The following is a 23,206-nucleotide window of genomic DNA, read 5'->3' as shown; positions in this document are numbered from 1 at the left end:
TATATATATATATATATATATAGTATAGACCAAAAGTTTTGACACACCTTCCCATTTAAAGATTTTTCTGTATTTTCAGGGCTATGAAAATTGTATATTCACACTGAAGGCATCAAAACTATGAATTAACACATGTGGAATTATATACTTAACAGAAAAGTGTGAAGCAACTGAAAATATGTCTTATATTTTAGGTTCTTCAAAGTAGCCACCTTTTGCTTTGATGACTGCTTTGCACACTCTTGGCATTCTCTTGATGAGCTTCAAGTGGTAGTCACTGGAAATGGTTTTCACTTCACAGGTGTGCCCTGTCAGGTTTAATAAGTGGGATTTCTTGCCTTATAAATGGGGTTGGGACCATCAGTTGTGTTGTGCAGAAGTCTGGTGGAAACACAGCTGATAGTCCTACTGAATAGACTGTTAGCTGCTTTTTTCTTGCAATAATACAAATTCTAAGTAAAGAAAAACGAGTGGCCATCATTACTTTAAGAAATGAAGGTCAGTCAGTCCGAAAAATTGGGAAAACTTTGAAAGTGTCCCCAAGTGCAGTTGCAAAAACCATCAAGTGCTACAAAGAAACTGGCTCACATGAGGACCGCCCCAGGAAAGGAAGACCAAGAGTCACCTCTGCTTCTGAGGATAAGTTTATCCGAGTCACCAGCCTCAGAAATCGCAGGTTAACAGCAGCTCAGATTAGAGACCAGGTCAATGCCACACAGAGTTCTAGCAGCAGACACATCTCTACAACAACTGTTAAGAGGAGACTTTGTGCAGCAGGCCTTCATGGTAAAATAGCTGCTAGGAAACCACTGCTAAGGACAGGCAACAAGCAGAAGAGACTTGTTTGGGCTAAAGAACACAAGGAATGGACGTTAGACCAGTGGAAATCTGTGCTTTGGTCTGATGAGTCCAAATTTGAGATCTTTGGTTCCAACCACCGTGTCTTTGTGCGACGCAGAAAAGGTGAACGGATGGACTCTACATGCCTGGTTCCCACCGTGAAGCATGGAGGAGGAGGTGTGATGGTGTGGGGGTGCTTTGCTGGTGACACTGTTGTGGATTTATTCAAAATTGAAGGCATACTGAACCAGCATGGCTACCACAGCATCTTGCAGCGGCATGCTATTCCATCCGGTTTGCGTTTAGTTGGACCATCATTTATTTTTCAACAGGACAATGACCCCCAAACACACCTCCAGGCTGTGTAAGGGCTATTTGACCAAGAAGGAGAGTGATGGGGTGCTACGCCAGATGACCTGGCCTCCACAGTCACCAGACCTGAACCCAATCGAGATGGTTTGGGGTGAGCTGAACCGCAGAGTGAAGGCAAAAGGGCCAACAAGTGCTAAGCATCTCTGGGAACTCCTTCAAGATTGTTGGAAAACCATTTCCGGTGACTACCACTTGAAGCTCATCAAGAGAATGCCAAAAGTGTGCAAAGCAGTCATCAAAGCAAAAGGTGGCTACTTTGAAGAACCTAGAATAGAAGACATATTTTCAGTGGTTTCACACTTTTTTGTTAAGTATATAATTCCACATGTGTTAATTCATAGTTTTGATGCCTTCAGTGTGAATGTACAATTTTCAAAGTCATGAAAATACAGAAAAATCTTTAAATGAGAAGGTGTGTCCAAACTTTTGGTCTGTACTGTATATATATACATACATATATATATATAGTAGAGACCAAAAGTTTTGACACACCTTCCCATTTAAAGATTTTTCTGTATTTTCATGGCTATGAAAATTGGACATTCACACTGAAGGCATCAAAACTATGAATTAACACATGTGGAATTATATACTTAACAGAAAAGTGTGAAACAACTGAAAATATGTCTTATATTCTAGGTTCTTCGAAGTAGCCACCTTTTGCTTTGATGACTGCTTTGCACACTCTTGGCATTCTCTTGATGAGCTTCAAGAGGTAGTCACCAGAAATGGTCTTCCAACAATCATGAAGGAGTTCCCAGAGATGCTTAGCACTTGTTGGCTCTTTTGCCTTCACTCTGCGGTCCAGCTCACCCCAAACCATCTCGATTGGGTTCAGCTCTGGTGACTGTGGAGGCCAGGTCATCTGGCGTAGCAACCCATCACTCTCCTCCTTGGTCAAATAGCCCTTACACAGCCTGGAGGTGTGCTTGGGGTCATTGTCCTGTTGAAAAATAAATGATGGTCCAACTAAACGCAAACCGCATGGAATAGCATGCCGCTGCAAGATGCTGTGGTAGCCATGCTGCTTCAGTATGCCTTCAATTTTAAATAAATCCACAACAGTGTCACCAGCAAAGCACCCCCACACCATCACACCTCCTCCTCCATGCTTCACGGTGGGAACCAGGCATGTAGAGGCCATCCGTTCACCTTTTCTGTGTCGCACAAAGACACGGTGGTTGGAACCAAAGATCTCAAATTTGGACTCATCAGACCAAAGCACAGATTTCCACTGGTCTAATGTCCATTCCTTGTGTTCTTTAGCCCAAACAAGTCTCTTCTGCTTGTTGCCTGTCCCAAGCAGTGGTTTCCTAGCAGCTATTTTACCATGAAGGCCTGCTGCACAAAGTCTCCTCTTAACAGTTGTTTTAGATATGTGTTTGCTCCTAGAACTCTGTGTGGCATTGACCTGGTCTCTAATCTGAGCTGCTGTTAACCTGCGATTTCTGAGGCTGGTGACTCGGATAAACTGTTATGATCTGCAACAAGAACTAAGGAAAGAAGGGGAAAGCTGTCCCTACAATAAGACTAAGCTGAATCCCTACGATGTAGCGGGCTGCCTGTTCCTAGTGAACAGACCCGCCTTCGTCCTCGGCTAGTCTGAACGAAGACGTATAGAATTAAGGGAGGGGTTCCTAAAAGAACTAAGGACTGGGACAAAAATGGGACACCTCCTAAACAGAAATCGTTGTAGAACACAAAAGACAAACTGACAAAAAGTACTAGAGGTCCCAGAGGACCAAACAAACTGACAGAGATAGGCACCGAAGTACCAGGCTAGCAAAACAGTCAAACAACACTGAAGTCCAGCAAAGCCAGAAGGGCGGAGCTGGAATATATAAGCAGATGGTCACGTGACCGCAAAACACAAGATAGAAAAAACTAACAGGAGGGTTCTAATAGTACCCCCTCTTTTATGAGGATCCTCTGGATACTCCAGGCCCAGGCCTATCCGGAAACCTCCTGTGGAAAGCTTTAACAAGCCTAGAAGCAGAGACATCATCTGTCCTTACCCAGGAGTTGTCTTCGGGACCGAAACCCTTCCAGGAGACAAGATACTGTAATCTCCCTCTATGCCATCTAGAATTCAAGATACGCGAAATTTCATACTTGCCGTCCTCCACCACAGGGGGAACTGTGACAGTGACGTCCTTATCAGATACGTCAGCCTTTTTCAACAAGGAAACATGAAACACAGGATTAATCTTCTAGGAAGTAGGGACATCCAACCTAAAAGCAGACGGGTTAACAACCTGAAGCACTTTAAATGGACCCACAAACTTAGGACCCAGTTCTTCAAGGACAACCAAACCATGTCACCCACAGTAAACAAAACCTCTTTACGTTTCCTGTCAAAATACTTCTTGGACTTTTTGTTAGCCTCTTGAATGTTACAACGTACATTAGTCCAAACTCTCTCCAAATCACCGGAAAAATTCTCCTCCTCCGGCACCGCCGACCCCAATTTGGAGAACGAACCAAAAGACGGATGTCTCCCAGTACAACAAAAAAAAGAACACCCAGCAGAGGAGGATGTATGATTGTTAAGAGCAAATTCTGCGAGAGGCAGAAACTCAGACCACACCTCTTGATTGTCCGCCACAAAACAACGCAAAAACTGTTCAACATCCTGGTTCTTTCTTTCAGTCTGTCCATTAGACTCAGGATGATAACCAGACGAAAATGACAAATGGACTCCCAACCTGTCACAAAAAGCACGCCAAAAGTGAGCCACAAACTGAGGTCCTCTATCAGAAACAATATCCGTGGGAACGCCATGGAGCTTGACAATCTCCTTAACAAACGCCTTAGCGAGTGTCTTGGCGCAGGGCAACTTAATGAATGGAACCAAATGACACATCTTACTAAAACGGTCCACGACCACCCAGATGACAGTAAAACCCTCGGACACAGGAAGATCAGTAATAAAATCCATAGTGAGATGCGTCTAAGGCGCACTAGGAACCTCCAGAGGGCAAAGCAACCCCGCAGCAGGAGTATGTGATGCCTTTGACCTAGCACACACAGTACACTGACGCACCCACTTGATGACTTCCTTCTGCCATCCAGGCCACCAAAAACTGCGACCCACAAGTCTCTTAGTCTCCGAAACTCCTGGATGACCTGCCAAGCAAGACTCATGACACTCCACAAACAAATCTCTCCTAAAGGCTCTAGGCACGAACAACCTCCCATGGGGAGTGTTAGATGGAGCATCATCTTGAGGTTTCAGAATCTCATTCTCCAAAACGGAGTCCAAAGCTGCCACCACAACTCCATTCTGTAAAATGCTCTCCTCCTCATCGGCACCGACCGTAGGAGAGAAGCTGCGAGATAAAGCATCGGCTTTAACATTCTTAGTACCTGGGATATAGGTAACAGAAAAATGAAACCGAGAAAAAAAAAGTGCCCATCTAGCTTGACGGGCATTCAAGCGCTTGGCAGCATCCAGATAGATCAAATTCTTATGATCTGTGAAAACCTGAATAGTAAATCTAGCGCCTTCCAAAAAATGACGCCAATGTTCAAACGCGAGTTTAATAGCCAGCAACTCCCGATTTCCAACATCATAATTCAGTTCGGTTTCCGAAATTTTTTTCGAAAAGAAGGCACAAGGATGTACTCCACCCTTGTTCTCCTGAGACAAAACTGCTCCGACCCCCACCGATGAAGCATCGACCCTGACCAAAAAAGGCTTGGTCTCATCAGGCTGCATAAGGATAGGGGCAGAACTGAACCTCTCTTTGAGATACTCAAACGCTTCAATGGCCTCAGTAGTCCACTGGGCCGTATTCGCACCTTTCCTGGTGAGATCGGTTAGAGGTTTAACAATTACAGAAAATTTCTTAATGAATTTCCTGTAATAATTGGCAAAACCCAAAAATCTCTGTATAGATTTCAAACCAATAGGCCTAGGCCATTCCTGCACAGCCTGAACCTTCACAGGGTCCATCTCAAAGCCCTTGCTGGAGACAATGTAGCCCAAAAAACTAATTTTCTGCACAGCGAACTCACATTTCTCCAGCTTAGCAAAGAGTGAATTATCACCCAATAACTGCAAAACTTCACATACACTCTGCCAATGGGACTCCAGATCTGGTGAATAAATCAAAATGTCATCCAAATACACAACCACATTGTTACCAATCAGAGGTCTCAGGATGTCATTAATAAGGTTCTGAAAAAATGCAGGTGCATTGGTAAGACCAAAGGGCATCACCAGATTCTCAAAATGACCTACCGGAGTGTTAAAAGCAGTTTTCCATTCATCACCCTCCTTCACACGTAACAAATTGTATTCCCCTGGAGATCAATTTTGGAGAACCACTTGCCTCCCACTAACTGGTTAAACAAGTCAGGAATTAACGGCAATGGGTAGGAATTGCGTACGGTAATCTTATTAATTTCACGAAAATCCAGAGATGGACGTAAACCACCGTCCTTTTTTTTAACAAAGAAGAATCCAACTGCCACAGGCGACTTAGAAGGTCTAATGTGACCAGCAGCCAGGCTAGTCTGTATGTACTCCTCCAAGGCCTTTCTTTCAAAGATAGTCAGATTAAACAAGCAACTTTGGGAAGAGTAGCACCCAGAACAAACTCAATGGTGCAATCATAATCCCTATGAGGAGGTAAAACTTGCGACTCCGCCTCCGAAAAAAACCTCCAAAAATCTTGAATAGGTACAGGCAATTCCACTTTTTCGACAGCCGCAATGCGACCATTACAACATTTATCATAGCACTTCGGACTCCAAGACTTAATCACATTAGTTAGACCAGTCCAATAAAGGATTGTGCAGTTTTAACCAAGGCAATCCTAGAACAACTGGAGAGGGTAAATTATCCAAAACAACCAAGTCCAAAATTTCTTGGTGAACTCCATTGATAGTGAGAGGAAATGCAGCAGTCTTGTGAGTAATACATTTCAAAGGAGTGTTATCAATTGCAACCACAGAGATAGGTGATGACAAAGGTTTGGATTTCAATTTAAGGTTTTCCAAAAACCCTTTATCAATCACATTAAGTGTTGAACCACAATCCACAAATACCTGAAATTCAATCAAATCTCCCTGCAGAGTAGTACTCCCAAAAAGAAATACTCCTGCAGAGCGTAAACAAGCTATACGGGCGTAGCTGACCTTTTTTTTTCTTTACTTAAACGACGCTCACAATACTTAATCAAATGGTCACCTTGACCACAATAAAGAAACAATCCCTCAGCGAATCTCCGGTCTTTTTCCTGAGAGAGGAGTGACATCCCCCCAACCTCCATCGGTTCCCCACCGTCAGAGCAGATTTTCTGGGGACTAGGACCTGAGATTACAGGAGTCTTTACTTCATTGAGCCTGCACCTCAGTCTCCTGTCTATACGAACAGCTAACTGCATAGCTTCCTGCAGAGTCTCAGGTGCAGGGAATGCAATTAGCAAATGCTTAACCCTTTCACTCAGACCAGCAAGAAATAAACATCTCAGCGCCGAATCATTCCACTTAACTTCTGAGGCCCATCTCCTGAAGTGTGTGCAATAATTTTCAACATTATCAGACACCTGATTCAAACGTCTAAGTTCTGATTCAGCAGATGAGATTCGATCAGGATCGTCATATAATAGCCCCATAGCATAAAAAAATTCTTCAACAGAACTTAAACACGGATCATTAGGCTGGAGAGAAAAGACCCAACCCTGTGGTTCTTTGCGCAAAACTGACATAATAAAACCAATGCGCTGTGATTCATTCCCAGAGGATCTTAGTCTCAAACGAAAATATAACAAACAAGCATTTTTAAAGGAAAAAAATCTTGCTGTTTACCATAAAAAAGATCAGGCACTCCTACCTCACGTGTTGCTGAAGCTCGGCCACCTCCAAAGACAATCCCTGCAGGCGTTGAGCCAACTCCTGGACGGAAACCATACTGATTCCCGAATTTCTTTCCTTTTAGTTTTTTTGGGCTGGACTTACTGTTATCATCTGCAACAAGAACTAAGGAAAGAAGGGGAAAGCTGTCCCCACAATAAGACTAAGCTGAATCCCTACGATGTAGCGAGCTGCCTGTTCCTAGTGAACAGACCCGCCTTCGTCCTCGGCTAGTCTGAACGAAGACCTATAGAATTAAGAGAGGGGTCCCTAAAAGAACTAAGGACTGGGACAAAAATGGGACACCTCCTAAACAGAAATTGTTGTAGAACACAAAAGACAAACTGACAAAAAGTACTAGAGGTCCCAGAGGACCAAGCAAACTGACAGAGATAAGCATCGAAGCACCAGGCTAGCAAAACAGTCAAACAACACTGAAGTCCAGCAAAGCCAGAAGGGCGGAGCTGGAATATATAAGCAGATGGTCACGTGACCGCAAAACACAAGATAGAAAAAACTAACAGGAGGGTTCTAATATAAACTTATCCTCAGAAGCAGAGGTGACTCTTGGTCTTCCTTTCCTGGGGCGGTCCTCATGTAAGCAAGTTTCTTTGTAGCGCTTAATGGTTTTTGCAACTGCACTTGGGGACACTTTGAAAGTTTTCCCAATTTTTCGGACTGACTGACCTTCATTTCTTAAAGTAATGATGGCCACTCGTTTTTCTTTACTTAGCTGTTTTCTTGCCATAATACAAATTCTAACAGTCTATTTAGTAGGACTATCAGCGGTGTATCCAACTGACTTCTGCACAACACAACTGATGGTCCCAACCCCATGTAAAAGGCAAGAAATTCCACTTATTAAACCTGACAGGGCACACCTGTGAAGTGAAAACCATTTGCGGTGACTACCTCTTGAAGCTCATCAAGAGAATGCCAAGAGTGTGCAAAGCAGTCATCAAAGCAAAAGGTGGCTACTTTGAAGAACCTAGAATATAAGACATATTTTCAGTTGTTTCACACTTTTTTGTTAAGTATATAATTCCACATGTGTTAATTATAATCATATATATATACATACTAGCTATTGAACCCGTTCTACGCCCTGGTGGCGAGCATTTTTATTGGTATATGGTCTCCCATGCTGGTATGTGCTGCTCCCATCCTGTCCCCACCATCCTATCATGGTATGCATGGCACCCCTCATCCCTATCCTGGTATGCATGACACCCCTCATCCCATGCATGGCACCCCTCATCCCTATCCTGGTAACCATGGCACCCCTCATCCCTATCCTGTAATGCATGGCACCCTTCACCCCCAATCCTGGAATGCATGGCACCCCTAACCCCCAATCCTGGTATGCATGGCACCCCTCACCCCCAATCCTGGTATGCATGTCACCCCTCATCCCCAATCCTGGTATGCGTGGCACCCCTCATCCCTATCCTGGTATGTGTGGTACCCCATCCCTCATCCCTATTCTGGTATGTATGGTATCCCTCATCCTGGTATGCATGGGTCCCTCACCCACATCCTTGTATGCATGGCACCCCTCACCCCCAATCCTGGTATGCATGGCACCCCTCACCCCCAATCCTGGTATTCATGGCACCCCTCACCCCTAATTCTGGTATGCATGGCACCCCTCACCCCCAATCCTGGTATGCATGGCACCCCTCACCCCCAATCCGGGTATGCATGGCACCCCTCATCCGCAAACCTGGAATGCATGGCACCCCTCATCCCCAATCCTGGTATGCATGGCACCCTTCATCCCCAGTCCTGGTATGCATGGCTTCCTCATCAGCAATCCTGTTATGCATGGCACCCCTCATCCCCAATCCTAGTATTCATGGCTCCCTCATCCCCAATCCTGGTATGCATGGCACCCCTCACCCCCATCCTGGAATGCATGGCACTCCTCATCCCTATCCTGGTATGCATGTGCCCCTCATCCCCAATCCTGGTATACATGGTACCCCTCATCCCTATCCTGGTATGTATGGTACCCCTCATCCTGGTATGCATGGCACCCCTCATCCCAATTCTGGTATGTATGGCCTCCTCATCCAATAAACCTGGTATGCATGGCACCCAATCACTCATCCTAGTATGCATGGCACCCCTCATCCTCATCCTGGTATGCATGGTACCCTTGATCCCTATTCTGGTATGCATGGTACCCCTCATCCTGGTATGCATGGCACCCCATCCCTCATCCTGGTATGCATGGTACCCCGCATTCCTATCCTGGTATGTATGGTACCCTTCATCCCTATTCTGGTATGCATGCCACCCCTCACCCCCCAATCCTGGTATGCATGGTCCCCTCACCACCCAATCCTGGTATGCATGGTCCCCTCACCCACCAATTCTGGTATGTGTGGTACCCCTCACCCGCCAGTCCTGGTATGCATGGTACCCTCACCCCCCAATCCTGGTATGTGTGGTACCCCTCATCCTGGTATGCATGATCCCCTCATCCCACAATCCTGGTATGCATGATCCCCTCACCCCACAATCCTGGTATGCATGGTCCCCTCACCCCCCAATCCTGGTATGCATGGTCCCCTCACCCCACAATCCTAGTGTGTGTGGTACCCCGCCATCCTGGTATGCATGGTCCCCTCACCCCCCAATCCTGGTATGTATAGTCACCTCACCCAACAATCCTGGTATGCTTGGTACCCCTCATCCCTCCAATCCTGGTATGTATGGCACCCCTCAGCCCTTTCACGCTGTACACACATACAAAAGAATAAACACTTATACTCACTTTTCTTCCCTGTGCTCCAGCGCTGAGGTCCTGTTCTGCCGGAGGCGGGGGGAGGAGTGTGGCGCCGGAGTACGTGCGTGCCCATACCGCGCTGTCCGGCGCCATTTTGGTGAAGAAACACTGCAAATGTGTCTTCAGTAAAATGGCGCTGGATAGTGCTATGCGCATGTGCCGATCCGACGCCTCACTCCGCGCCCGGTCACCGGGGTAGAGAGGCGCCGCGGCAACGCTCCTCCTGGTCAGGTAAATATGTAGGTATGGCGCCGGAGATCGCGGTATGCGTAGACACTGAACGCATACCGCGATCTCCGGCGCCATACACTCTTCTTACCTGTAATGGCTGGATGCGTTCTTCTGTCTGGAGCCAGACTGCGTGTTGCGCTTGCGCAGTCTATAAAGACTTCAGACAGAGACATGCATCCCCGGTTATATTATAGATATACGAGGGTCAGTCAATAAGTAATGCCTCCTATTTTTTTTCTCCTTTTAATTGGCAAGAAATTCAAATGCAATTACATAGCTTGAAAACCACAACATTAACGATTAATTTGTCACTTTTTAATATAATCTCCATCCATTTCCACAGTCTTGGTCCACCGTTTAACAAGGGCATGTATTACAGCATGGTAAAAAGCATTCTTGGGACCCACTGTGCACAAACTTTTCTGTATCCCAGTTGTCCAATAATTTTCATCACACTGCCTTTACTGAGGCAGATAATGCCACACAATTCTTCTGCTGTCACCCGGCGGTCACCACGAATGATGTCAGCGACTCGCTGAATGTTGCTTGGAGTCACTGCGGTTACTGCCCTGCCACTCCGCATTTTGTCAGCCCACGGTGATGGCCCTTCAGCTGTGTTACAGCAACGAACCCATCGTCTAACAGTACTGACATCCACTGTTGCATCACCGTACACATTGTTCAGTCTCTCATGAATTCGAAAGGGCGTTTCACCTTCTGCAAGAATTCAATCACAGAACGTTGTCTAATACGAACATCGATGTCAGCCATTTTGCAAACGGATACAGTCCTGCCACCTGTTGGTGCAGGAAGTTGCAATTGCTGTGGATTGGAGAAGAAGGTTTGAGGAATTGTGCCAAATTCGAATGTTTAACATAACTACCTTATTTAAGGAGACAAAAAATAGGAGGCATTACTTATTGACTGACCCTCGTATATATATATATTATTACCAGCAGTGTTCTCCAGTAATCCTGGACATTCCTGTATACACTGTGTTCCAAATTATTATGCAAATAATATTTTCTCAGATTTTCCCAAATTACCTATATGAATTGCAGTCATTGTAATTTTCCAGTCAAATAACTATTAGAGTACAATTGAAAGGTTTTTGTACAAACTGCCTATGATAACAGTATATTTTTAAAAAAATAAAAAACTCAAACTGCACTCAAAATGCATGTTCCAAATTATTATGCACAGCAGAGTTTTCAACCTTTTCATTTTAATAAAGAATAAAAAAATTGTCATTTTTGAAATTATAAGCATTAGCAGGTTATTACACACTGAAATCAAACAGTTTTCAACTCAAAACTTTATTCTAGATGATGTTACATTTGCACATAGGACCCCTTGTTCGAAAGGAGCTTCTGAACTCTCTCGTCCATTGAATTTGTCAGGTTTTGGATGGTTTCTGCTTTAATTGTTTTGCATGAGGACAGAATACCCTCCCATAGCTGTTGCTTAGATGTGAACTGCCTCCCGCCATCATAGACACTCCTTTTGATGATGCTCCAGAGGTTCTCAATGGGGTTGAGGTCAGGGGAGCATGGGTGCCACACCATAAATGTGTCCCTTTTTATGCCCATAGCAGCCAGAGATGCAGATGTGTTATGTGCAGCATGAGACGGGGCATTATCATGCATGAAATGATCTCGATGGTCCAGATGGATGGAGTGGAGGATGGCTGGTTGATGGACACCCCATGCAAACACGGCTACGGTGCTAACATGGAGGAGGTGGAGTAATGTTTTGGGCTGTAATCATGGGGAGAGAGATGGTCGGCCCTTTTAGGATCCCTGAAGGGGTAAAGATGAACTCCATAATGTATGTTGAGTTTTTCAAACAGCACTTCCTTCCATGGTTCAAGAAGAAGAACCGTGCATTCCGCAACAAGATCATTTTCATGCATGATAATGCCCCGTCTCATGCTGCACATAACACATCTGCATCTCTGGCTGATATGGGCATAAAAAGGGACAAACTTATGGTGTGGCACCCATGCTACCCTGACCTCAACCCCATTGAGAACCTCTGGAGCATCATCAAAAGGAGTGTCTATGATGGCGGGAGGCAGTTCACATCTAAGCAACAGCTCTGGAGGGTATTCTGTCCTCATGCAAAACAATTAAAGCAGAAACCATCCAAAACCTGACAAATTCAATGAATGAGAGAGTTCAGAAGCTCCTTTCGAACAAGGGGTCCTATGTGCAAATGTAACATCACCTAGAATAAAGTTTTGAGTTGAAAACTGTTTGATTTCAGTTTGTAATAACCTGCTAATGCTTATAATTTCAAAAATGACCATTTTTTTGTTCTTTATTAAAATGAAAAGGTTGAAAACTCTGCTGTGCATAATAATTTGGAACATGCATTTTGAGTGCAGTTTGAGTTTTTTATTTTTTTTAAATATCCTGTTATCATAGGCAGTTTGTACAAAAACCTTTCAATTGTACTCAAATAGTTATTTGACTGGAAAATTACAATGACTGCAATTCATATAGGAAATTTGGGAAAATCTGAGAAAATATTATTTGCATAATAATTTGGAACACAGTGTACATTGATGTCACTTCTGTGTTGTACATTATGGTGACTGTCGGGGGAGCTCTTTCACACCTCTCCCCCCGTAGCTGAGCCCACTCTTCACAATGTTGGTGCTGCGGTCAGGACTGTGGACAAATGGGAAAAGTAACATTCTGGCAAAACTGAACAATCAGTGCTGAGTGTAATTTATTATATTACAAAAAGCGACAATAAAAATGTAATTTTTATTACTCAGGAAATTTTTTTTTTTCCCAAATCCATAAAATATATAATAGAGTGTAAAAATAAATCCTGTCTGACTTGTGATGTTTGCTCCATTATAAACATGAGCAATTCCATAAAACCCCCCACTAAAAAGCGACTAGACAGCAGAGTGTATGAGCAGCTCCTGGAATCAGTGCCATCTAGTGGTGTCAGTGCTGAACTGTCTAGTGTGGAGTTGTTAAAGGGAACCTGTCACGTCCTAGTCACTATTATCACTGCCCCCATTGGTTTGTTAGTGATGCAATGTGCATCACTAACAAGCTAGTTTCATGAAAATTGGTGGTGTTATAATGATGTTATAACATTTTATATACTTTGTATTTCCTGCTTGTATTCAGTCATAGGGGTGTGATTCTCAGATTCAGCCATGGGCAGTCGGCACGTTCAGTTAGTGCTGGTGCCGCCCATGACATTTGAATACTGCTCCTGGCAAGCACTATGTTTGTTGGGCGCATGCGCATTTGCACACGTCGGGCGGCTGGTCCGGCGCGTGCGCACTTTAGGCTGTGTGATTACCAGCTTCAGTGTGATTATCATTGCGGAAAAAAAAGCAGCATTACTAATTATTTTGCGGAAGTGCTGCGTTTTCGCCGCCATTGACTTTCATTGGAACGCTTGAATTCCGCATCACTGCATCTGTACATGCGGAATCCATGCGTTCCAATGTGCGGATGGTACCCGGGTGTGGAGGGGAGGAGACTCTCCTCCGGATCCGGGTACCATAGAACCTGTGAAAAAAAAGAATAAAATAAAAAATAAATATTATATTTACCTTCTGATGGCCCCCGCTGCACTCGTCCTCCCATGCCAGCAGATCGCGGTGGACTGAAGGATCTGCGCTGACGTCATAGTCATGTGATGGCAGGTCCTTCAATGTACCGCGATCTGCGGCAGCCAGGACAGAGCGAAGCAAGACTCCGGGGGCGATCAGAAGGTAAGTATAGATTTATTTTTAACCATTCTTTACGGTCAGGCTGTGTGCCCACGAAGCATTTTCCAAGCGTTTATGCTGCGGAATTTACGCAGCGTAAACGCTTGGTAATCCGTCCCCAATGACAAGCCGCAATGTCAAGGCCCATGCTGCGGATTTTTCCGCAGCATTTGTGCTGCGCTCAAAAATCCGCAGCATGTCCATTAATTTTGCGGACACGCAGCGTAATCGCCCCCCGTTGACTTGCATTGGACTGCGTGACATCCGCATCACTACATCTGCACAAGCGGATATCACACGGCTCAATGTGCGGATGGTACCCAGGTCTGGAGGAGATGAGACTCTCATCAAGACCTGGGTACCATAGAAACTGTAAAAAAAGAATTTAAAATAAAAAATAAAGATTATACTTACCTTCCGATGTCCTCCCGGGGTTTTGTCCGCTCCGTCCGGTCTCTTGCACTGCTCGCGCTGTTGTGAAGGACCTGCCATGATGTCATTGAGTCATGTGACCTGACACATGACTGAATGACGTCACCGCAGGTCCTTCACACCACCGCAAGCAGTGCAAGAGACCGGACGCGGCGGAGATAACACCGGGAGGACATCGGAAGGTAAGTATAATCTTTATTTTTTACCATTCTTATTTTTTTTTTTTTTAACTAACTTGGTCATACTACACTGTGTTCCAAATTATTATGCAAATAATATTTTCTCAGATTTTCCCAAATTACCTATATGAATTGCAGTCATTGTAATTTTCCAGTCAAATAACTATTAGAGTACAATTGAAAGGTTTTTGTACAAACTGCCTATGATAACAGTATATTTTAAAAAAAATAAAACACTCAAACTGCACTCAAAATGCATGTTCCAAATTATTATGCACAGCAGAGTTTTCAACCTTTTCATTTTAATAAAGAGCAAAAAATGGTCATTTTTGAAATTATAAGCATTAGCAGGTTATTACAAACTGAAATCAAACAGTTTTCAACTCAAAACTTTATTCTAGGTGATGTTACATTTGCACATAGAACCCCTTGTTCGAAAGGAGCTTCTGAACTCTCTCGTCCATTGAATTTGTCAGGTTTTGGATGGTTTCTGCTTCAATTGTTTTGCATGAGGACAGAATACCCTCCCAGAGCTGTTGCTTAGATGTGAACTGCCTCCCGCCATCATAGACACTCCTTTTGATGATGCTCCAGAGGTTCTCAATGGGGTTGAGGTCAGGGGAGCATGGGGGCCACACCATAAGTTTGTCCCCTTTTATGCCTATAGCAGCCAGAGATGTAGATGTGTTATGTGCAGCATGAGATGGTGCATTATCATGCATGAAATGATCTCGATGGTCCAGATGGATGGAGTGGAGGATGGCTGGTTGATGGACACCCCATGCAAACACGGCTACGGCGCTAACAAGGAGGAGGTGGAGTAATGTTTTGGGCTGGAATCATGGGGAGAGAGATTGTCGGCCCTTTTAGGATCCCTGAAGGGGTAAAGATGAACTCCATAATGTATGTTGAGTTTCTCAAACAGCACTTCCTTCCATGGTTCAAGAAGAAGAACCGTGCATTCCACAGCAAGATCATTTTCATGCATGATAATGCCCCGTCTCATGCTGCATATAACACATCTTTATCTCTGGCTGATATGGGCATAAAAGGGGACAAACTTATGGTGTGGCACCCATGCTACCCTGACCTCAACCCCATTGAGAACCTCTGGAGCATCATCAAAAGCAGTGTCTATGATAGCGGGAGGCAGTTCACATCTAAGCAACCGCTCTGGGAGGGTATTCTGTCCTCATGCAAAACAATTGAAGCAGAAACCATCCAAAACCTGACAAATTCAATGGACGAGAGAGTTCAGAAGCTCCTTTCGAACAAGGGGTCCTATGTGCAAATGTAACATCACCTAAAATAAAGTTTTGAGTTGAAAACTGTTTGATTTCAGTGTGTAATAACCTGCTAATACTTATAATTTCAAAAATGAAAATTTTTTTGTTCTTTATTAAAATGAAAAGGCTGAAAACTCTGCTGTGCATAATAATTTGGAACATGCATTTTGAGTGCAGTTTGAGTTTTTTATTTTTTTAAAATATACTGTTATCATAGGCAGTTTGTACAAAAACCTTTCAATTGTATTCTAATAGTTATTTGACTGGAAAATTACAATGACTGCAATTCATATAGGTAATTTGGGAAAATCTGAGAAAATATTATTTGCATAATAATTTGGAACACAGTGTATATAAATCCATGCAAAAAGTTGTCAAGCACTTTCCAAGTGATGCTAAAATCGCTTGGAAAGAGTCTGACAACTCACATGTGGAAATGCATGTGAGGCTGTGTGCCCACGATGCGTTTTTTAAGAGTTTCCGCAGCTGCAAATTTCCGCTGCAGATTATCATTGTGGAAAAAAACTACCAATTATTTTGTGGAAGCGCTGCGTTTTCGCTGTCATTGACTTGCATTAGAATGCGTGGATTACGCTTCCTATATATTTGGATGCGGATTCCCTGCGGTTCAATGTGCGGATGGTACCCGGGTGTAGAGAAGAGGAGATTCTCCTCCGGCCCTGGGTACCATAGAAAACTGTAAAAAAAAGAATTTAAAATAAAAAATAAATATATACTTACCTTCCGGCGGCCTGCGGTGCGCTCCTCCTTGCATGTTGGCAGCTAGCGATGGACTGAAGGACCTGCGCTGACGTCATAGTCATGTGACGGGTCACTCGACACTGAAGTCGGCAGGTCCTTCAGTTTACCACTACCGGCAACCAGGCCGGAGGGAAGCAAGACACCGGGGGCCATCGGAAGGTAAGTATAGATTATTTTTTACCATTCTTTTACGGTCACACTATATATATATATATATATCCATGTCGTTTGCATGGATTTATATAGTGTGACCTAGTTGACAAGCACTTTCAAAGTGATGCTAAAATCGCTTGTCAACCCGCATGCGGAAATGCATGTGAAGAACGCTTCACATCCGCAGGTAAAACGCATGTGCAATCCGCATGTACAATCCACAAGCGTTTTTCCGGGAGAGGACTTGCAGAAATGAAGCAGAAATTTTCTGCTTCATTTCTGCATCGTGTGCACATAGCCTTACAGTGAGGAGCACAATCACCTCTGATGTAGATGACTCAGCACTGAAGGACTGGAGTGGATAATGTGAGAACCACCATTGACCGCCGCCTCCTGCTACCGCGTCTTCAGACTCGTCACTGTCACTGGACTGAGGGAGCCCCCGCCCTGGACTGAGGGAGGCCCCGCCCCTTCCGGTGACATAATTCTCTGAAAAAAATCACCTCCGTTCCAGCGTGTGCTGAGGCGGGAGCCTTGATTAGACTGCGGATCACCATGTTCCCTTCTCCCCGAGCTCAGGCCTTGGCCACAGCCCGGCGACCCCCAGGAGTTCGTGTGCCCGCTGGGAGGAAGAGCCTTGGCCCCCCCGGCAGTGCTTCGCCCTCCACTGGACTGAGGCTGGCAGGCAGTGGCGCGCGGTGAGTGGCAGCGGAGGGAGCCGGGGCAGCAGCCTGGCACAGGAGCGTGTTACCCGCTGCTGGCACCATGCTGAAGATGGTGTCTTATTCGCGATATCTTCCAAGCAGAAATGATCCCAATAATAAACAATGCAGCTGAGGTGGGCACTGAGCAGAAGGCTTGAATGGGCCACTCATCTCACCCTGCAGACAGCTAGGGAAGTCTCCAGCCTGGCCCCAATGGGTCCTGGGCATCGGAGCTGGCATCAGTGAGTGGGCAGTCATTTTTCACAGATTTCATGAGTGTTGGTAGGGGCCATCCCTATCTGTAATGCTGGTGTGAGACCTGTGCCCCGAAGTCAGTTAATCCTTTAAAAATACCAGATACTTATTCAAATCTTGTGAACATTCACTGCCTACTCTGATTCCAGCTGTGGTGCCCAGAACCCGTTTGTGCCGGGGTGCAGTGACCTGAATTTGCTGAGAGGCATCCCTATCTGTGTGTCCACTATTAACCAGTTAAATGCTGCTGTCAATCACTGACCGCAGCATTTATCACCCGCTGGGCAGAGCACATCACAAGTCCTGCCCATCTGCGCCCCTGTCACGTGATGCCAATGGGTTGTCATGACAGCCAGGGGGCCTGCCGTTGTGCCATTGCCCATGGCCAGCATTCATAATAGGTTGTGATTTCTGCTACACATAGCAGGAGTGAAGCACAGCTCTGTGTAACAGCCGATCTGCTGATCACAGCTTCAAGGCTCCTAAGGAGACTATTGAAGCCAGTAAAATGTAAAAGAAAAGTTTCACAAAACATGAGCTCAAATCACCCCCACTTTTGCCTCATTGAAAATAAAACAATTGAAAGACACATTTGGTATCGCTGCGTTCAAAAATGTCCAATCTATCCAAATATAAAGTAAATTAATCAGATCGTTAAACGGCATTACAAGAAAAAAAATCACAACGTCAGAATCACATTTTTTTTTGCTGCCACAACATTGCAATAGTCTACCACAAATGGCATCAATAAAAACATTCGCTCAGGCCCCGGAAAATAAGCCCTCACCTAGATCTCAGAAAATGGTGACACAAGCAATTTTTTTTTCTTACAAATGTCAACATTTTTTCACTACTTAACCCCTTACTGACAATGTCAGTAATAGTATGTCCCTGTGCCCTAGTACTTATGGACAAGGTACATACTATTAGGCACAGGCGATCGTGCCCACACACAGGCTGAAACCGTCATCTTGTCCCGCAAAAAACAAGCTGCCATACAGCTCCATTAGCTGAAAAATAAAAAGTTATAGCTCTCAGAATAAAGCAATGCAATTTTTTTTTTCTCTATAAAATAGTTTTTCTTGTGTAAAAGCTCCAAAACATAAAAAAAGATATAGTATCGATGTAAGCGTACTGACCCGAAGAATAACCCTTTCTTATCAATTTTACCACACGCAGAACGGCATTAAAATAATAATTCAGGAATTGATTTTACTTTTTTTTTTTAAGTTAATTCTGCCTCCCAAAAATTGGAATAGAAAGCGTTCGAAAAATGTTACATGCCCGAAAATGGTATCAATAAAAACGTCAACTTGTCCCGCAAAAAACAAGCTGTCACATGACTGTTGGCCGAAATATGGAAAAATGATGGCAAAAACTAGTCTTTGCAAAAAAACAAAAAAACAAAACGTTTTTTAGTGTGTGACAGCTGCCAAACGTAAAAACCCGATATGAATCTGGTATCGCTGTAATCGCACCGACCTGAAGAATAAAGTAATCTAATCGCTTATACCGCACGAGGAGCGGCGTAAAAAATAAACTCTAGTGTTAGGGTTGTGTTGGGATGTTTTCAAAAGTAAAGACAAAAACAATATGGCGACTAGTGTTGAGGGCAAGTGCCCGCTACTTGAGTTTGCATCGGGTGCTCGGGTATGCACGGAGTATCACGGGTGCTCAAGTGACATGCTCGAGTCTCCGCTCCATATATTTTGCGGCTGTTATGCAGCCAAAAAAACATGCAGGGATTGCCTGTCATGCACGATCAATCCCCGCATGTTTTTTTTTGGGTGTCTAACAATTGTGAAATATGCGGGCGGGGACTCGAGAATGTCACTCGAGCACGCGCAATACATGGTGCATACCTGAGTACCCGATGCAAACTCAAAACTAATGACAACTTATTCAATATGATGACCTAATATTATCAAATTCTGTGTTGTACCTCTGGGCTCAAAGTGTTCACTATCCCCTTGATAAAATCCTTGAGGGGTCTAGTTTCCAAAATGGGTCACTTATGGGCGGGTTTCTACTGTTTAGGTGCATCAGGGGCTCTATAAATGCGACATGGCATACGCTCTCGATTCCAGACAATTTTGCGTTCAAAAAGTCACACAGTGCTCCTCCCCTTCTGAACCCTGCCGTGCTCCCAAACACTGTATTTTCCCCACATATGGGGTATCGCTGTGCTCAGGAGAAATTGCACAAGAAATTGTGGGGTCCATTTTTTCCTGGTACCCTTAAGAAAATTTAAAAAAAAAATTGTGAAAAAAATAAATAAAAGTAAATAAGTTAAATGTTCATTGTGTTCTTCCCGATTCCAAAAATTCCTGTGAAGCACCTGAAGGGTTAATAAGCTTCTTGAATGTGGTTTTGAGCACCTTGAGGGGTGCAGTTTTTAGAATGGTGTCACTTTTGGGTATTTTCTGTCATGTAGACCCTTCAAAGTGACTTAAAATTTGATGTGATCAAAAAAAAAAAATAAAAAAAAATTAACTTTTAACCCTTATAAGTTCCAAAATTGTGCTGATGTAAAGTAGACTTGTGGGAAATGTTATTTATTAACTATTTTGTGTGACATCTCTCTGATTTAAGGGCATGAAAATTAAAATTTTGAAAATTGCAAAATTTTCATCAAATTTGCTTTTTTTTTTTTTTCAACAAATGTAAGTGATATCGAAGAAATGTTACCACTATCGTGAAGTACAATATGTCACGAAAAAATCAGCGGGATCCGTTGAAGCGTTCCAGAGTAATTACCTCATAAAGTGACAGTGGTCATAATTGTAAAAATTGGCCTGGTCATTAACGTCCAAACCACCCTCGGGGGTAAAGGGGTTTAATGAAAAAGAAGCTATATATGTTTGGTATCTGCGTACTCGATCAGTTTTAGCTTTTAGTGAACATGGTAGATAAAAAATAAATAATTGTGGAATTGCACTTCTTTTTGCTAACTCCTATTACCCACCCTGCTCTATCGCTTTGGGTCATCTAGTCTTCTGTTGTTGTTCTGGCTCTACTTCCAGTCTGTAAGCCGAAATCGGATAAAGTGAGCAGTGCACGTCATTGGCGGCTGCGGGGATGCCTCTCAGTGAGTGTCAGCAGTCTGAGCATGCATGTTTCGATCTGACGTCACTCTCCTCTGTGTGCATCCTGCTGATGCTTTGGAGTGCCGTGCCTTCAGCTGATAAGTACTGCGATGTAATGCCTGTTATTAGAAAGCAAATCACAGGGCTTGCCAGCTGAAGTAATGGCACTGCAAAGCATTGGCAGGATACAGGTAGAGGAGCAGAGTGAAACCTGATCTGAGCATGCATGCTCAAACTGCTGTCACAGACGTAGTCCCGCCGCCACCAATGATGTGCTCTTCTCAGTTCGTCCAAATCCAGTTTCCAGATTGTAAGTAGTAGAGCCAGAAACACAGTAGAGGACTAGATGAGCTTAGGAGCAGTGCAACTAATAGTATGTTATAGAACTGATAGGAAGAGTTAGAACATATGACAGGGGCTTAAATTAGTACTGGAAAACCTTTTTAATTGTACCGCATTTCTTTATACAGGGTTAGGGTGCTTTCACATTGTTCTGTGTCCCTGTCAGGGCATACTTCCGAAAATCCCCCACAAAACTGGGTCTGGGTATATGCGCTGGCGGGGCCATAGACTGTAATGATACAGAAAGAGCGCACGTTCGCTCTGCCGTGCATTTTCGGGAGTGTACGCCGACTGGAGGCAGACATTCAGGCGTAGTAGACTGCGTCTGGGTGTCCGCCTCCAGTCGGCGCACACTCCCCGGAATGGTGCACGTTTGCTCGGTCGTCACCATTACGGTCTATGGCTCCGCCGGCGCATACGTCCAGACCCCCTTTTATGGGACGTTTCGAAAGTATTCCCCCACATGGACACAGAACACAATATGAAACCACCCGTATAGCTTGCGTATTAAAAATAGTGTGCATAGAATGTAATTTAATATTTTGGGTTCATTGTTTGTTTGTATTTTTTTTTTTTTTTAGGGCAACCCCTTCCAGAGTTGTTCTTCATCCATGTGCTGTCGAAACTGTCAATTACAATGTTAAGTTAATTGGCTCTACTCTACCAGTTAAAGTCATGGAGGCTTTGACAAGTGCTCAAGGTAATTGATTGCATAGTTAAAGGAGTATTCCCATCTACATGATTGAATTCCGATTTGTAGTAGGTGTAATATTAATATTAGCGAATACCTCCAATTAGAAATGTAGTACAATTCTCCTGATTCGCTGTGTCGCTTACCTCATATAGCTCATTGCAGTAGCTTAGGTATCCATGCTTATGACCACTCCTATAATGACTGTTAGTTGTCGTAACCATGGATACCTAAGCTACTGCAATGCTCTACATGATGTAAGCGACGTAGTGAATCTGAATAACTATACAACATTTCCAATTAGAGGTATTTGCTAATATTGATTACACCTAGTACACATTGGGATACGATCTTAGAGATGGTAATACCCCTTTAAGTCTCTTGTTTAGTTCTACTGATCAGTACTCTTTCATAAAAAAATATCCCCATTCTATTCAAAATGAAAGTTTTCAGCAAACCGCTGAAGTGGCTAAAGAGTGTCTCCTTGAAAAGGATCTCTGAGAATAGAAATAAAAAGGACAAAAATGTCCAGGAAGGATGGGAGATTTTGCTAAATGAAATTCTCAGTGCACAATCAGTAACCATCCCAAAAAGAAGGAAGAGTTAAAGACAGTACTTAATAATAATTTCTTTATTAAATGGAATCCGGGGCATATCGAAAGAAAAATATAATGCTGTCTGCAGAGATTGCTTATAGCTAGTAATGAAGGGAGACCAATAGCAATAAAAAGAAAGTATTTTGGGGATATGGCAAAAGAAAAGTCAAAGATGTAGGATTTTTACAGGAAAGGGTGAAGTGGTCAAAAATTATGTTGAGAGGAATGAACTTTTAAATTTCTATTTTGCCTTTTGTGTTCTCTAAGAAAGCAATTGTACCATCAACTGATCTTCACGGTGCTATTGAAGGAATAAAAGAATCCACATCATCTATAAACAGAGATGGTGACGGAACAATTAGCTAATTTAATTGAATTTTAAATCTAGTTCAGATGAATTACATCCTAGGGTACTAAAAGAAATGGCATAGGAAATTGCAGAACCACTAACCAGAATCTTAGAAGAATCTTGGAGAACATGAGAAGTTTCAGAAAATTAAAGACTATCTTCAAAAAAGTAAAGAAGCCAGGAAATTACAGGCCAGTGAGCCTTACATCTATACCAGGAAAGATCTTTGAACAAATTATTTAAAAGCATGTATGTAAGTACTTGGATAAGAGTACAGTAATTAACCAGAGCCAGCATGGGTATGTAGCAAACAAGTTATTCCAGGCTAATCTAATTTCGTTCTATGATGGAATCACTGACTGGGTGGATCATGGAAATGCTGTGATGTACTATATCTCGACTTCAGCAAAACATTTGATAAAGTATCTCATATTATTCTTATTTAAAAAAATAAGTATGGGATTGACAAGGCTACAGTTTGGTGGATTCATAACTGGCTCAGTGATCGTACTCAGAGTGCTAATAAATGGTTGCAC

The 23,206-nt window shown here is 43.6% G+C and overlaps 1 protein-coding gene across 1 annotated transcript in view; it reads left to right on the top strand.

Annotated features, from left to right (window-relative positions):
- The first annotated feature begins 17,099 nt into the window (after positions 1-17,099).
- Positions 17,100-23,206, top strand: part of NUP133 (nucleoporin 133) — a 326,459-nt gene continuing 320,352 nt past the window's right edge. Inside the window, exons 1-2 of the mRNA XM_073671535.1 lie at positions 17,100-17,345; positions 21,616-21,734. Of these exons, the coding sequence (XP_073527636.1) occupies positions 17,203-17,345; positions 21,616-21,734 (262 nt within the window). The 5' untranslated portion in view covers positions 17,100-17,202. The remainder of the gene's footprint in view (positions 17,346-21,615; positions 21,735-23,206) is intronic.

Source organism: Phyllobates terribilis, unplaced genomic scaffold, assembly GCF_046119375.1.
Source record: "Phyllobates terribilis strain yellow unplaced genomic scaffold, ASM4611937v1 Scaffold_3__8_contigs__length_932513732, whole genome shotgun sequence".
NCBI classification, from domain to species: domain Eukaryota; kingdom Metazoa; phylum Chordata; class Amphibia; order Anura; family Dendrobatidae; genus Phyllobates; species Phyllobates terribilis.
The sequence above is the reverse complement of the archived record's forward strand: the minus strand, read 5'-3'. Positions and strand labels throughout refer to the sequence as shown.